The sequence below is a fragment of the Chlorocebus sabaeus genome, chromosome X (assembly GCF_047675955.1).
Source record: "Chlorocebus sabaeus isolate Y175 chromosome X, mChlSab1.0.hap1, whole genome shotgun sequence".
NCBI classification, from domain to species: Eukaryota; Metazoa; Chordata; class Mammalia; order Primates; family Cercopithecidae; genus Chlorocebus; species Chlorocebus sabaeus.
The window spans coordinates 134,091,735-134,108,228 of NC_132933.1; the positions used below are offsets into that span (position 1 = coordinate 134,091,735).

At 39.7% G+C, this 16,494-nt stretch overlaps 1 protein-coding gene across 5 annotated transcripts in view; it reads right to left on the bottom strand.

Annotated features, from left to right (window-relative positions):
• Positions 1-16,494, bottom strand: part of PPEF1 (protein phosphatase with EF-hand domain 1) — a 133,231-nt gene that overhangs the window by 44,176 nt on the left and 72,561 nt on the right. For all 5 annotated transcript variants that reach the window (XM_007991188.3, XM_007991191.3, XM_073013855.1 and 2 more), the window contains one exon: positions 3,000-3,166. In XM_007991188.3, the coding sequence (XP_007989379.2) occupies positions 3,000-3,166 (167 nt within the window). The remainder of the gene's footprint in view (positions 1-2,999; positions 3,167-16,494) is intronic.

Below are 16,494 nucleotides of genomic sequence, written 5' to 3' on the forward strand. Positions count from 1 at the left end.
CAATGACATCATCCCTACCCTCAAGGAGCTTATAGTATAGCTGGGGAAAGAAGATAGATTTCTGTGAAACAATTATAAGACAACTTAAGAAATATGTGGTAGGCACAGGTTGTGTAAACGCTACAAGTATGCAGAGAGGCATGCTGTGGTAGCTGGGGGAAGCTGTATGGGAGAAGACTTTTCATTTAGATAGAATTTCTCAGACATCCTATACAGTAAATGATTGGAAAATCAGACATCCTATACAGTAAATGATTGGAAAAAAGAAAAGACTGAACAAAGATAAAGGCCTAGAAGGTAACAAGTTGGCTTGTTATGCTTTCTCTGATATAGGTCCCATAATGGTATTGAGGGTTTTAATAGAAAGTGTCAGGAATCTTAATGCCTGAATAGTAGTAGTGAAGGGAGATTCAATGATGACAATATTTCTGTTACTTTTCCTTGCTTTGGAATAACAGTACGTGCGCTTAATATCCAACACTGTGAAGATGAAATGCAATACACTCACTCTAGCTTTCCATGGAAATCATGTTACATCAGGCTTCTATAGTGTAACGTTATGTTTTCTGAGATGAATTCCATCCTGTACTCACCAAAGGTGTCCACACTATTTAATCTAATGGATACCTCTTGCCCTCTCTGAAACACTAAATACAGTTGACTCTACCATCCTTCTAGAAAACTTTTCTTCCCTTGGATTCTGTGACCATAAACTCTTTGGTTTTCCTCCTGGCTCTTCTGAGCCTCTTTTGCAAGCTCTCCTCTACCTCACCTTAAATGTGGCGGTTCCTTCAGATTCTATCCTAGGCTCTCTTCTCCCCTCACTTTCTCCTTTGGGAATCTCATCCCTGCCCAGGCTTTCAGTTATTATCTAGTGTCAATACCACAGGATGATGTTCCAGGCCACACTTCATTTCTGATCTCTGGACACGTATGTACACTCAACTGCCTACTCAATAGTACCTCAAATCAGCTTACCCCAAACTGAATTCATCATTCCCCCTCATCCCAACCTCTATCCTCTTTCCACACATTCCCAATATCACTGAATGATGCACTGTACCCCCAAACTCAAGCTGGGAACCTGGAGGTCATCCTTGATTCCCTCTTCTCTCTCTTTTTTTTTTTTGAGATGGAGTCTCACTCTGTAGCCCAGGCTGGAGTGCAGTGGTACGGTCTCGGCTCACTGCAAGCTCCGCCTCCTGGGTTCACACCATTCTCCTGCCTCAGCCTCCCAAGAAGCTGGGACTACAGGCGCCCGCCACCACACCTGGCTAATTTTTTTTGTACTTTGTAGTAGAGACGGGGTTTCACTGCGTTAGCCAGGATGGTCTTGATTTCCTGACCTTGTGATCTGCCCACCTCAGCCTCCCAAAGTGCTGGGATTACAGGCATGAGCTACCATGCGCAGCCGATTCCCTCCTCTTTCAGCTCCCCCATATCCAGTTAGTGAGCCTTAAATCATCATTGCCTAAATTCCTCTTGAATCTATTTCTTTGCATCTCCATCACCACTACCCTAGTCTAAATGAGAACCCATTATCTATCCCTTTAACCTTCAACTACTTCCTAATTGCCCCTTCCACTCTTGCCCCTCTCCAACTCTCTCCCCCTACTGCATTTTAAAACACAAATTTTATGACATTCTTCGGTGACATTCTGTTGTTCTAGGAAGTCCTTCCAAATTCCTTTGAACCATCCAATCATTTCTTATGTCTCCAGCCCTATCAGGCACCACCCTATCCCTCAGTCTATGCTCCTGCCCTCCTGAACTTCTTTCACATCTAAACAGTCTTGTCCTGAGCTCTGCATAAGTTGTCCCCTCACTGTGGAACACTGTTTCCCATCCCCCTCTATGGCTCTTTCTTGATTGCCTAATTCATTCTTCAGCTGTCAGGCTAATGCCATATTTCTATGGGGGAACCTTCCATCATCCCTCAGACAAGGTTGGATTCTCCCTTTACAAACTCATCACACTTGAAAAACCTGCTCAACATGCATCTTCCCTGCTAGATGTAAGCTCTATGAGGGCAGGGGCCATGTCTCCTTCATTAACCATTATAGACACTAGATAAATATGATAGGCAATAAGGATAAACAGCATGCCTAAATTAAAGTATTTAGCTATATTATATATAATGGGCCTCTGATAATAGTCCTGGGATTTTTTTCCTTCACAGTTTTAGCATTTGCTTCCATACCTTGAGAATTAGAATTGAAAGTCTGTACTCAAGCCAGGTGCCAAACTGCCCCAAAGACAAAACTAATCAGTTGCTGAGCTTTATCAAGGCACCCAAAAGCCCAGGACCAAAAGCATGAGACATGCCATATCTTCCACTGTCCTAGAGCAAACTGATTTCTGTTTTTCATAAAACAAGAGATTTTTTTAAAAGAAGGAAAAAAGAAGGGAAAAGGGAACATTTGTCACCTACTGTGCCTTCCAGCGAAGATTCTTAAACCATCTAACCAATCTTTATTCCTCAAGTTTCCGGTGAGTTAGATAGTTGAAATGTTGTGTTTGTAAATATGTTTATGTGAAACAATGCCAGAAGCAATTACCATGTCATAAAACAATACACGCATTGGTGAAAAACATGGAACTAGTTTCTGAGACAATATCTGAGGCAAGCCAAGAGTAGTAACAGAACGATTCCATCCAAGTATGCTCGAAGAACCTTCGACACCTCCAAACCCGGCCTCACACACCTATCCAACACACAATTTAGCCTGTGAAGGTCGGGCATGGGAGCAAGAGAAAGAACATAATAGAAGGGAAAAGAATGGACAGAACTGGAAGAAAAGATAGGAAGGGAGTTTCAGGGCAACTGATACTCAGCAGACGAATGGGGGTGGTGAAAGGGGTAAGAACTGAAGTCCTCCTTGAGATTCCCCTCAACCCTCTTCCAATACACTCACTTGTATCTCTGTTAGGAACTAAATATGACAGCATTTTCCAGAGTGCGAAACTTTTAAAAGAGAAAATCTAAAGGCCTGGGTTACCTCAGATTCATCATAAAATCTTCGTGGTTCCCTCTGTTCAAGTGCAGGTCATTGGGGTAGACAAGAAAACTCACACACAGGATTATTAGGATCTCTATGGAGTTCTTTCCTCGATCTACAAAGTCACCATTAAAAACATATGGGTTGCTCTCTGAGGGGAGACCATTCTGTGGGAGGAGGAGAAGGGAAAAAACAAGAAATTAAACGAATATACTAAGTAAGGCTGTGTACATAACATCCCTGTTAATATGGAGAAAAGAGGCTGAGTCAGATTCTTCCACCAGGAAAAATCTCCTCTCTTGCTTGAGCCAGTTTTACTCTTCCAGGACAAGCATCTCCTGCAAAGGCCCTGAAAGTGACAAATCTGCTCGGGAATGGAAGATTCCAGGGAGGATGGGGTGGTGCTAATTCTACCCACCACCTACTATGAGTTTCCTCTGAAAGGAGCTGGTATTTGTCCTATCAAATATGGCTATTCTCACCTCTTCCTTCTCCTCTGAAAAGAGGGAAACTTCTACCCAAGGAAGAACATCAAACTGAGAGCCAGAAATCTTTTATTCTAAGGGGCCCTATGGTCAGCTCCTTGGGGCTGTGATTCCCCCAATTTGCAAAATGGGGATGGCACTACATCCCTCCCCAGATCACCTGGGAGAATGGAGATGAAAGCACTCAGGCAAGGGAAGGGTGCGGTGTGATGTGGCTGAGCAGGTCAGATGTACTGCCAGCCAGCGACTACAGCAGGTGTGCAGAGCCCGTGTACACTCTCAGTGATCACTGACCGGGCCATATCAGTTTTTAAGTATTTTTAATATCACTCTTGAGTATGAGATAATACTTTTAAATATAGCGTTAGCATGAAAAGCAGCAGAGATCAGAACAAAGGTCTGGTCTTTAAAATAGCTACTAATTCATTTAGTCTTATACTATAAAACTCTAAGACAAAACAAACATATGTAACATGGTTACATTTTCTCGATGTCATGTTTGATAAGGAGAGGGCCATTTCCCTACTGCATGGCTTCTACTGCATAATAGACAAATTCAAATGTTTTAAAAATATATTACAAAGAGACAAATTTAACTACTCATATATAAAAATGCATGTCCTCCTTCAAAAAGGTTACTTTCGCCAGGCATGGTAGCTCATACTTTTAATCCCAGCACTTTGGGAGGCTGAGGCGGGCAGATCACTTGAGGTCAGGAGTTTGAAACTAGCCTGGCCAATGTGACAAAACCCCATCTCTACTAAAAATACAAAAATTAGCCAGGCATGGTGGTGTGAGCCTATAATCCCAGCTACTCAGGTGGTTGAGGCAGAAGAATCGCTTGAACCCAGGAGGCAGAGGTTGCAATGAACCAAGATTATACCACTGCACTCCAGCCTGGGCAACAGAGAAAGACTATGTTTAAAAAACAAAAACAAGAAAAAAAAAAAAAGGAGAGAGAAACAAAATGGCTACCTTCAGGAAATAATACACATATTCTAGTAATAGTAATCTTTTTCAAATGATTTTCAAATTCCTGTTTCATTAGATTTCCAACTACATTTAAAAATCTTATTACTTTATACTCAATATCCTATTATGTATACACATTTTAAATTGCTCATATCAGCATAATAGAAATAATTGAAAAAATATAATACAGGTTATAGCATATAATTTAGGGATTCTAGAAATCATTTACACAATGTAACATGTTCTGAAGGCAATTGCAAACAAACAAATAAACAAGCAGTGGCATAGTGTGATAAGAAGGTGAATTCTCTGGTCCAGGTCCATTCATTACCCATGTGTCCTTGGGCAAGTGATGTAACCTTTATGAGCTGTAGTTTTCTTATCTGTCAAGTGTGGATGATAACTTCCATACTTACCACACAGGGCTATCTTGGAACTCAAATGAGAACATGTGTATAAAATTGCATTAAAATGGTAAAGCAACATAGAAATTAAGAGACTTATTTTATTATGACCAAGTTATTTCTAATTATAAGATTCCAATATTTTCTTTCTTTCTTTTTTTTTTTTTTTGAGACAGAGTTTCACTCTTGTTGCCCAGGTTGGAGTACAATGGCGTGATCTTGGCTCACTGCAACCTCCGCCTCCCAGGTTAAAGTAATTCTTGATTCTCCTGCCTCAGCCTCCCGAGTAGCTAGGATTACAGGCACCTGCCACCACGCCTGGCTAATTTTGTATTTTAAGTAGAGATGGGGTTTCACCACATCGGTCACACTGGTCTCAAACTCCCGACCTCAGGTGATCCAGCTGCCTCGGCCTCCCAAAGTGTTGGGATTACAGGCATAAGTCACTGCACACGGCGCCAATATTTTCTTATGTATTAATTCATATAACCTTATTCACACTGGGCTTAGTGTAAACCAGTTGCAAAAATATAGGCTATTGTTCGTCAAAATGTAAAGAAGGCTGGGCACGATGGCTCACACCAGTAATCCTAACACTTTGGGAAGCCGAGGTGGGTGGATTGCTTGAGCCCAGGAGTTCAAGATCAGATTGGGAAACATGGTGAAACTCCTTCTCTACAAAAAGTACAAAAAAATTAGCCAGGTGTGATGGTGCACACCTGTAGTCCCAGCTGCTCAGGAGGCTGAAGTGGGAGGATCGCCTGAGGCCAGGTAGGTCGAGGCTGCAGTGGAGCTGAGATCACACCGCTGTATTCCAGCCTGGGTGACACAGTGAGACCCTGTCTAAAACAAACAAACAAACAAACAAACAAACAAACAAACAAACCACAAAGAAAGGGGGAAGGATTCTGCATCTCTGATCTCTGTTACTCTTCCTTCCCCCAGCCTTCAGCTGTCTAGGGTGAGTAAGCTGGAGGAACCTGAGGACTGTTGAAGGACTCTGTTGGTCCAGGTCTGAAGGGGGCTAGAGGAGCAGCGGCAGGGAGCCCTGGGGTGAAAACATGGAAGAACTAGGCCTGAGGGGACTGTGGACACTTGATTAATGGGGTGGCTCTGCCTCAGAGCGTGTGTGTGGTCTTGGTTTGGAGGCAGGGGAAGCTGAAATGTTGGATCCTACTAGAAAAAGTATAGGAAGATGTCTTTCACATCCCTGAAACGAAAAGAACAGATCGCTTGCATTTAGGGGTACCTAGAAACACAGAGACTTCTTTTCACACTTGATGCGGTGTAGAAACTGTTGTGCCTCCAACTATGGGAAGGCTTAACCTAGCTTAAGCAGAAAATAGAAAATGGAAATAAGCTAGTACCTAAGAGGATCCGGCAACTAGAGAGAGACAGACCAATCAGATCTACTAAAGCAGATGGTTGCTAATAAGACAGGACTACTGGAGGAAACAGAGAACTAGTTTATTTTTAAAGAAGAAGAACATACAAGAAACAACAAAAACTTATTAATTCTTGGCATTAAGAATATACTACACAAACTTAAAATATCAGTGGGTTGGCCAGGCGCAGTGGCTCATGCCTGTAATCCCAACACTTCAGGGGGCTGAGGTGGGTAGATCACTTGAGGTCAGGAGTTCAAGACCAGCCTGGCCAACATGGTGAAACCCCATCTCTACTGAAAATATTAAAAAATGGCCAGGCATGGTGGCACACACCTGTAATCCCAGCTACTCAGGAGGGTGAGGCTGAGGCAGGAGAATCACTTGAACCTGGGAGGTAAAGGTTGCAGTGAGCTGAGATTGAGCCAGTACACTCCAGCCTGGGCAACACAGTGAGACTCTATCTCAAAAAAAAAAAAAAAAAAAAAAAAAAAATCAATGGGTTAAAGGTAACTAAAAGAAAGAATGGTGGAGAAAATACATTATTGACCTGAAAGAGCAAACAGATGAAAAATCTCTCACACAGAGTAAAATCAAAATGATGAAAATCAGGAAGAATAAATAAGAGACTAGCATTCAAAGCCAACAGACTTAATATGCCAATAATAAGCATTCCAAAATCAGGAAAAAGGAACAGATGAAGAGGCAATAATTACAAAAATAAGAGAGAACATTTTCTATGGTTAAAAAAAAAAGACTTCAATTTGAAGCTTGAAACATGACTTCTACGCACAATTGATGGGGCAAAATCCCTACTACCTGGTAAAAAGATTAGAAGAGGCCACGGAGAAAGAACGAGTTACAAAAGGAAAAGAAATCAGCCTAGCATCAGACTTCTCGTCTATAGTAGTGGGAGGTAGGAGATGGTAGAATAAAATCTACAAATTAAAGAGGAAAAAGGACTTCGAATCAAGATTTCTACAGCGGCCAGGACATTAAGTTCTCAGGGTGATAGAAAAATACTTGCAGATGTGTAAGAGATCAACCATCACCAACAACATAAATGCTCAGGGTGAAAGACAGACATGCAAATATGTAGTATTTAATACCACAACACAGCTAACATATATCGATTGCTTGTTATGTACCAGGCACAGTTTTAGGTGCTAGGAACACAGAAGTAAACAATACAAAGTCCCTGTATTCGAGGAGCCTGCATTCACAGAAGATAGCATCCACATGCCCCACCGAGGAAAATACTCAACAAAACACTCTAACTAAATAACCATACTAACAATTAGAAGTCCTCAAGCCAGGGAAAGATCAAGAGGGAAGAATACAGATGTGAACAATGAATCATTAAATATATAATCATATATAAATCAATATGACAATATGAAACTTGCATTTAAGTACTAAGCAAGTATTCTAGAAGTAGAAGAGACATGCTATGAAGGAAAAGCTAACAATGGTCAAGAACTAAACATATGGTATGAGCAATAGCTAGGATTTACAGGGGAGGTGAGAGGAGAAAAATAAAATGCTCTAGAAATCTTAACTGAATGGGGGACATGGAATGTGTAAACAGTTAGAGAGAGAGAGAGAGAGAGGATCACAGTGGAAGAATAAAGTTATAGCTATTTGAGAAATACACACATACACATTATTTACTAGAAATATCAGAAGTGGGAAGGTAAGCACTAGTGAATGGAAAAGCAGAGTAAAAATTCCAAATAAAACAATAAAAAATAAAACTTCACCAAAACAGCAAAAAGGAAAAGGGTGAAACAAAGTGAAATAGCAAAGTAGAAGGAAAAATTTCAAATATATCTGTTGTTATACTAAGTGTGAATGGGTTAAATTCTCTCATTAAAATACCAAGATTACCAGGCTGTGTTAAAATACAAAACCCAGGTATATATTGTTCATGAGAAATATACGTTAAAAAGTAGATAAGAGAAGGTTAAAAACAAAGTAGATACAACAAAAAGAAAGCAAGAATGGAAATGTTAATACTGGGCAAAGTTTGAGATTAAGATTAAAGTTCTAAACAGGATCACAAAGCAACATGATGTCATAATAAAAGGCACTTTATGAAAAAAATACAACTCATGAACTTGTATTCAATAAACAAAAGAACTCATTTTTGCTTCATATATTTAACTACTAAATGTAAGAAGAAATTGTTTAAAAATACACAGTGTGTTATTCGGACTGAATTACTGCTTTAAAATAATGTCCATAAATTCTTTGGCTCTCTGTTTACACGGTGAAGTCTAATTTGCCTCCTCTTGAGTGCAGGCAAGACTTACTGACTTGCTTCTCATGAAGAGAAAATAAAAGCAAAAGTGATGCTGTGCAACTTTGGAGACTAAGTTATAAAAGACACTGCAGTTTCCTGCATGCTTTCTTTCTTGGATCACTCACTTTGGGGAAAGCCAGCTGCTCTGTCACAAGAATAATCAGGCAGCCTTGTGGAGAAGCCCATGTGGCTGTTCTGCCAACAGTCAGTGAGGAACTGAAATGCTATGTCTACAGCCACATGAGTGAACCATCTTGGAAATGGGTCCCCCAGCACAAATCAACCTTTCAGATGACTGCAGCCCTGGCCAATAGTTTGACTGCCACCTCATGAGAGATCCTGAGCCAGAATCCATCCAGTTAAGCTTGACCCAAATTTTTGACCCACAGAAACTGTGAGGTACTAAATGTTTATAGTGTTAAGTCATTAAGCATTGGGGTAATTTGTTGCACAGCAACATATAATATACATATTTAGGTATATATAATAGAAAAAATATGGGAAAATTGAATACACAACCAATAAACTTGATTTAATAGATATATGAAGAACTTTGTGTATTACAAATAAGAGAATACAGCTGACCCTTAAACAACACAAGTTTGAATTGCATGGATCCACTTATATGTGGCTCTTCTCCCTCTGCCACCCCTAGACAGCAAGACGAATCCCACCTCTTCCTCCTCCTCAGCCTATTCAACATGAACATAAAGACTTTGGTGATGATCCACTTCCACTTAATGAGTAGTAAATATGTTTTCTTTTCTTTTATATATATATGTATATGTGTGTGTGTATATATATATATATATATATATTTTTTTTTTTTTGAGAGAGAGTTGCTCTGTCACCTACACTGGAGTGCAGCGATGCAATCTCGGCTCACTGCAACCTCTGCCTCCCAGGCTCAAGCGATTCTCTGTAGATTCTCAAGTGAACCCCTGCCTCAGCCTCTGTAGTAGCTGGGATTACAGGCCTGTGCCACCACGCCTGGCTAATTTTTGTATTTTTAGTAGAAATGGGGTTTCGCCATGTTGGCCAGGCTGGTCTCGATCTCCTGGCCTCAAGTGATCTGCCCACCTCGACCTCCCAAGGTGCTAGGATTACAGGCATGAGCTACTACACCTGGCCTAAGATTTTCTTAATAATATTTTTTTTCTCTAGCTTACTTTATTGTAAGAATACAGTATATAATGTATATAACATACAAAATATGTGTTCATCAACTGTTTATGTTATTGCTAAGGCTTCCAGCCAACGGGAGGCTATTAGTTGTTAGGTTTTGGGGGAGTCAAAATTATATGTAGATTTTCAACTGTGTGGGGAATTGGTATCCCTAACCCCAGCACTGTTCAAGGTTCAACTGTATAATTAATTTTTTATATGTCCATGGAGCTTTTATGAGAATCAGTATCATACTTGACTTCAAAGAACTCTTCAGAAATTCAAAATACGAAAAATGTCACAGGATACATTCTCATAAAAATGTGATTAGAAAAAAAAAGTCTAGCTCCTTGAATTAAGATTCTTGGAAATTAAAAATTATCATCTTAATAAGTATTGTATCAAAGAGAAAATTAAAAGCAAAATTACAAGTGCAATAGAAGGCCTAATTAAAACTAAAATCAGAAAAGATGTGTAGCCTTAAATACCTTCATTATTAAAGATGTTCATGAAAGATGGTATTCATCTTAAGAAATTAGAAAAAGAACAATAAAACCCATCAAATAAGAAGAGCTGAAACTAAGGAAATAGAAACGAAATAAAAAGGATAATTTGGGTTTATATAAACCCAAATTTTATTGGCTCTTTCTTTGAACCAATTTTATGATTTCCTTGAAAATCATCAATTTCCTAGCAAAACTGATTCAAAAGAAGAGGAAAACATGAACAGTGCACTGGCCCCATGTGGCTTTTTAGCAGAACTCTATTTCAATTTTCATGAGCAAATAGTTTTAATGTGACTTAAACCCATGATGCCCAACCTTGACCGCATATTAGAATCACCTGGGTGACTGCAATGTATAGCCAAGTTTGAGTTTGCAAACCAGGGATTCAAATTATTATAAATAAGAGAAAAAGATGAAAATCTCTCTAACTCATTTTATGAAACCAGTATAACCTTAATTTCAAAATTTGAGGAAAGCATCCAATAGTCTAAAATTATATTTATTATGTTTGAATGGTAAACACACTTTCTATTGCGATGACAGATTTTCTTGTTTTAAAACTTCTTATCTCCAATTAAACCAGAATTTGTTGTGGGTAAATTCTTTGCTACCTCTGTGACATCTTATTTCACCTCTACTATGAGCAAAGAGCAACGAATGTCTTCAGTTAAACCTCATTTTAAGCCCCAAATAGTAATGGTCAACTAATCTATCCACCTTATGCAGCACACTTGACACTAAACAAGTTTTAACCTTTTCAGAAAATCTTCAAGATTTTCTTCAAGAATCTCACACGTCTTCAAGAGATTAAGACTTGTGATAATAAAGCTCATTCAACAGAGTAAGTCACCATCTCTGAAAGTGATTCTAAAAGGAGTCCTGAATGTATACTGAACTCCTTTCAGTGTTAAGCCCCTCAAGACAACCGCATCAAAGAGGGCAAGACTCATTTGGATGTGTAAGATCTGCCCTGTTGTTCCAGGATTAGTCATATTACTTTATATAGTTTGGGTTTGAATCCACTTTAGTCTTAGAGTAATAAGGGAACTAAAAAGCACACAGGATGATGAGGAACTAGTCTCCTGGGACGTGAGTGTCTAGGATATTTCGGCTTTTGGCTACTGACATTCCTCTGGGTTTCCTTCAAAGAAGCAAAACCTCATGCCATAAAATATGCTCCACCCAGCTCTAGTAAACGAAACCCTCTGGCTCATTCTGCAGCTAATATGCAACAAACCATCTATGACATGGTGATTAAGCTGACAGATACACAAAGTCCAGAGTAGCTACAGCTCTGAACTGCAGTCAGATGACCTGTAGGGGGAAAAAAATAGCAGATCATAATTAATTAACTTAAACAGAGACAAAAACCAGATGTTTCCCTACAGTCTCGCCTATTTCCTACGGAAGTATTTTACAACAGACATCTGGAAGTTATCCCAATGAATTCGGACATTTCCTGAAGGCACATCAAACAATAAGCTCTGGTCAACTCCACGTTAATTTTTTTCTTCTGCAAACCCTATTTCAGAGGTTTGTTCTGATTGTAACATACTACCTTCACCTCAAAAGGAAAAAAAATTGGCCACTGTGGCAGTGTGAAGCATTTCAGTGATAGAAAATAAAGAAAATGTTTGACTACCTTCACAGCTGGAAAATTATGGGTGTAAGGGGTGGAGGATGGTGGGGAAGAGAGAAAGAAAAGGAAAACAAGGCAGCAGGGCTTCTCCTGGATAGCATCCGGATGGTACCCATAGGGTTATGAGTTCATTAGCATCTCTCTGTTCACATGCATCTCTTTTTCAGCGACAGGAGGTCGCCACTCACGGCATCAATTTAACAAACTAATTTGGTGATACTTGATCTAAAATTTCAAGTTTTCTATTCAATGAGGGAAAAATATCTTGTAATTTTACTAATCTGAGGCTCTGAATGAAGTATTTCAAATTGGTCACTCTAATTAAGCAAAAGGGCTGATTAAAATTAACCTTTTCAGAAAATAAAATCTAAAAATATGACCTAACTAATGATATGTAAATTGCTTCACTTGATGATAAAATCATATTTGAAGCCATGTAAAGTTGAGATGCCCTTTTAGCAAAGGTCTGTTGTGGTTAGGAGTGTGGTACCCAGCGGGGAAGAGTCCTTTTCAAACCCAGATGCGATTCTGAGCTGAAAATGTTTCCCTTAGTATTAAGGTGCTAGCTGATACAATTTTTAAGGACAACCAAATATTGAAGAAAGCAAAATCTCAAAACAATCAATGAAGAACAATAATTGCTATAAATCCCACCATTTATTGTAGGGCACTACAAAAAGTGTGTGAGAATAAAATCTTTCATGATCCTCCAGAACTTCCCTTCATGATTAAGGCATCACTAAATTACTAAAATTCTTTGAAGAGATCATCAGAAATGTCATCTCTTCCAGAAAGTCTTCCATAAGGTTAGGTGCTCTGCCAATGGGTTCTCTTAGAGCTCCATGCTGATCCCAATCATAACATGTCCAACCCTGAACCATCTTGTCTTTTTATCAGCCAATCTTCCCCACTAAACCGTGATGTCTTTGGGGCCAACAACTGTGTTTTAGTCATACTGTATTGCCAACCCTTAGTAGAGTGCCTCATTCATAATAGGTGTTTCATAAATCCACGTGAAATCAACTTTGTATTCATCTTTGTATGGTCTTTTAGTTTTTATATGATACCTTAAACACTATAGGGACCAGACAAAAGTTCACTGAATGAATACATTAGTAGACAGATTCACTTTTGCATATGGTGAGTCTGAACCAAACCAACCACTTGGATGAAAAGAGTAACATGGTGAGGCCTCTCAGTGACCCTACATTAGAACAGTCTCTCAGGCTGTGTCCTTGGTTGCCTTTGGGCCAGCCCCAGCCTTAGAGCCTATTCATGCTATGCTGTATAAAAGAACTGATGAGGAAGAAAGTGTCTAGCAAACCACCAATTGAGATGAATTAAAATTTTGTCTTAATTCAAAGCCTGAGGTTTTCCTACTTACTCTTTTGAGTGATGGAGAGAATCAGTTAGTCATAGTATAACATAAACTTTGGTCACTTATAGCTCCAAAAATCTCCAACAGGATGTAGTTTGCCAAACTATTCCCCACAATTCAAAATATATTGCTCTTAAAAACAATAGTAAAATAAAGATAAGTGAAAGCACCGCCACTAACTACTTCTAAACAAAAGATTAGGAGCCTGTGGTTACACTGATGTGACTCAATTGTAGCTTCTACCAATGAACCAGAGTCAGGTACGACAATGTAATTGGGATTCAATCAGTTGTTGATGAATTGATTAGTACAAAGTATTACAGTGAGAAACAAAGACCATCACAGAAATTCTACCATTTCCCAAAGCAATCAAGTGATTGCTTAGGTCATAGTTATGCACCTCCTGTAATCTGAGCAGGCAACCTTCGTGTGTGATGCTACCAAGAGAAATCCACCCCCCCCCACCCCCCTCACTGCTCTCCTCCTTTGAGATGTACTTCTTCCTTTCTTCCTTATCTATTTTTACGGCCCATTACTCTTCTCTTAACAAAGCTTTCTCTTTTTTCACGCTCTCTCATCCTCCTATGACTAAGACCCAATATCCTCATTTGTACTATAAGCATTGCTTAAATGGATTTTCCAGATCACTGAAGCTTATTCCTTTGAAAGCTAAAATGCCTTTAAAAATTACTTTAACCATTTTGGTTGGAAGTTTTTAAAATGTGCCATTTGCTCCCTTTACTACTACTACTTCTTTATTTTTTTTTTCAGATGGGGTCTCCCTCTGCTGCCCAGGCTGGAATGCAGTGGTACAATCTCGGCTCACTGCAACCTCCGCCTCCTGGGTTCAAGCGATTCTTCTGCCTCAGCCTCCTGAGTAGCTGGGACTACAGGTGTGTGCCACCATGCCCAGCTAATTTTTGTATTTTTAGTAGGGATGGGATTTCACCATATTAGCCAGGCTGCTCTTGAACTCCTGACCTCGAGATCCACCTTCCTCAGCCTCCCAAAGTGCTGGGATTACAAGCCACGTGCCTGGCCCCCTTTACTTCTTAAGAGTATACACCTTATAACTTGAAACTCTCTTGACCTTGCAGGCTCATCAGTCTACACATCCCCTCAGGCACTTCTGAGAAGGCAAGAACTCTCTTCCCCACACTCCACAGCTCCAGATCACTGAGTATTAGTATTTCAGTTTTTTATCTCATTTTTGTAGTTCTGTCTTTTAATTTTTTTTTTTTTTTTTTTTTTTTTTTTTTTTTTTGAGACAGAGTTTTGCTCTTGTTGCCCAGGTTGGAGTGCAATAGCGCAATCTTGGCTCACTGCGACCTCCACTTCCCGGGTTCAAGTGATTCTCCTGCCTCAGCCTCCCAAGTAGCTGGGGTTACAGGCATACACCACCACGCCAAGCTAATTTTTTTTGTATTTAGTAGAGAATGGGGTTCCACCATGTTGTTTGGGCTGGTCTCGAACTCGACCTCAGGTGATCCACCCACCTCAGCCTCCCAAAGTGCTGGGATTACAGGTGTGAGCCACTGTGCCCGGCCAGAACTTTTAAATTTTCATTGCTGTCATTATCTCTGACTTTTCCCTCTTACCCTCCCACTCCCTAATCTACTGTGGGGTGGGTAGTCAGACAGGCAAACTCACATGAACCTTGTGTGAGAGAAGGTTTTATTGATACTGGTTCATGGGTCTTTGAGTAAGGGGCCTAAGGCCTGTCCTGTGATTAGGGTTCATTGGATTTGTGTCAACAATTTCAAGCGTTCAGAGACCCTTTTTACTTAATTCTGGGTTTGGGACATATGAGTGGTAAGTGAAGGTAAGTAAAGTAGACTGAAGTTTGACATCAGGATAGGTGGGTATCACTGTCATTTATATTTATATAGAAACACTGATTCCAGAACAGCTTGTATTCATGCTTTTAGGCTGCAGTACATTCACGCAAACTATCATCATTCTGCAGTTAAACTGCAGACAAAAATAAACGAGACAGAAAAGGGCAAAATGCTGACTTCGGTAAACCCAGAGATCATCAGATGGCCGGGGCTTCCTCAGATATCTCCGTGTCCCAGCCTTTCATTTTCCTGCTTTTAACTTAGGACATTCTTTTGCTATAAGCTAAGCGACCAAGCACCATCACCCCCAACCTCTACACTACCTTTCCAGTTTTTTTTTTTTGTGTGTGTGTGTTTTTTTTTTTAGACAGAGTTTTGCTCTTTTCCCCCAGGCTAAAGTGCAATGGCACAATCTTGGCTCACTGCAACCTCCACCTCCTGGGTTCAAGTGATTCTCCTGCCTCGGCCTCCTGAGTAGCTGGGATTACAGGCACGCGCCACCACGTCTGGCTAATTTTTGTATTTTTAGTAGAGATGGGGGTTTCATCATGTTGACTAGGCTGGTCTCGAACTCCTGACCTCAAGTGATCCATCCACCTCAGCCTCCTAAAGTGATAGGATTACAGGTGTGAACCACTGTGCCCAGCCTTTTTCCTTTTTCTAGATAAATGAAAGTAATGTATTTATTCACTTATTATAAATTCCTTTAAAATAATAATATAGTTTCTGGGTTTTCTGCTGTACCACTGTTGAAAATACTAATGATATTGTTGATCAGCTATTTTCCCCACTGCTTTATCATTGTTGCTATTTTCTTCTTTTTTTAAAAATAAACTTTACCATGTACATTTAAGGTATAACATATCATGATGTTACAGAATACATACATATAGTAAAAAGGTTACTATAGCGAAGCAAATTAATATATCCATCATCTGACATAGTTACCCATTTTTTGTTTTTTTGTGGCAATAGCAGCTATAATCTACTCATTTGACATGAATCCCATATATGGTACAATTTTATTACCTATAGTCCTCATGTTGTACATTAGATCTCTTTTCAGTTTCTTAAAGTGGAAACTTGCTGTCATCAATGGCTCTTCCCTCGGTTTCCCCCCTTAAACCAGGCAGTTTCGAGATTCTGGTGTATGTGGTTCATTCCATGTCCAAGATGCATTTTACCTTCTTCTCACTCACGCCTGCCAGAATTCTAATCCATGGCTCTTGCACACTTCTGTTTTCCAGACATCCCTCTCACCTCTCTACCCAAATCCATCCCAAATATAATAGTGACCTAGTCTTTCATCACTGGGCTAGCAATCTCCATTTCCCTAGCACTGTCATTGGTTAGCTCTCCAAATATATCTTGCTTGCATTTGAATGCTATATTTTCACCTTTAGTTCCTTTTATAGTACTTCT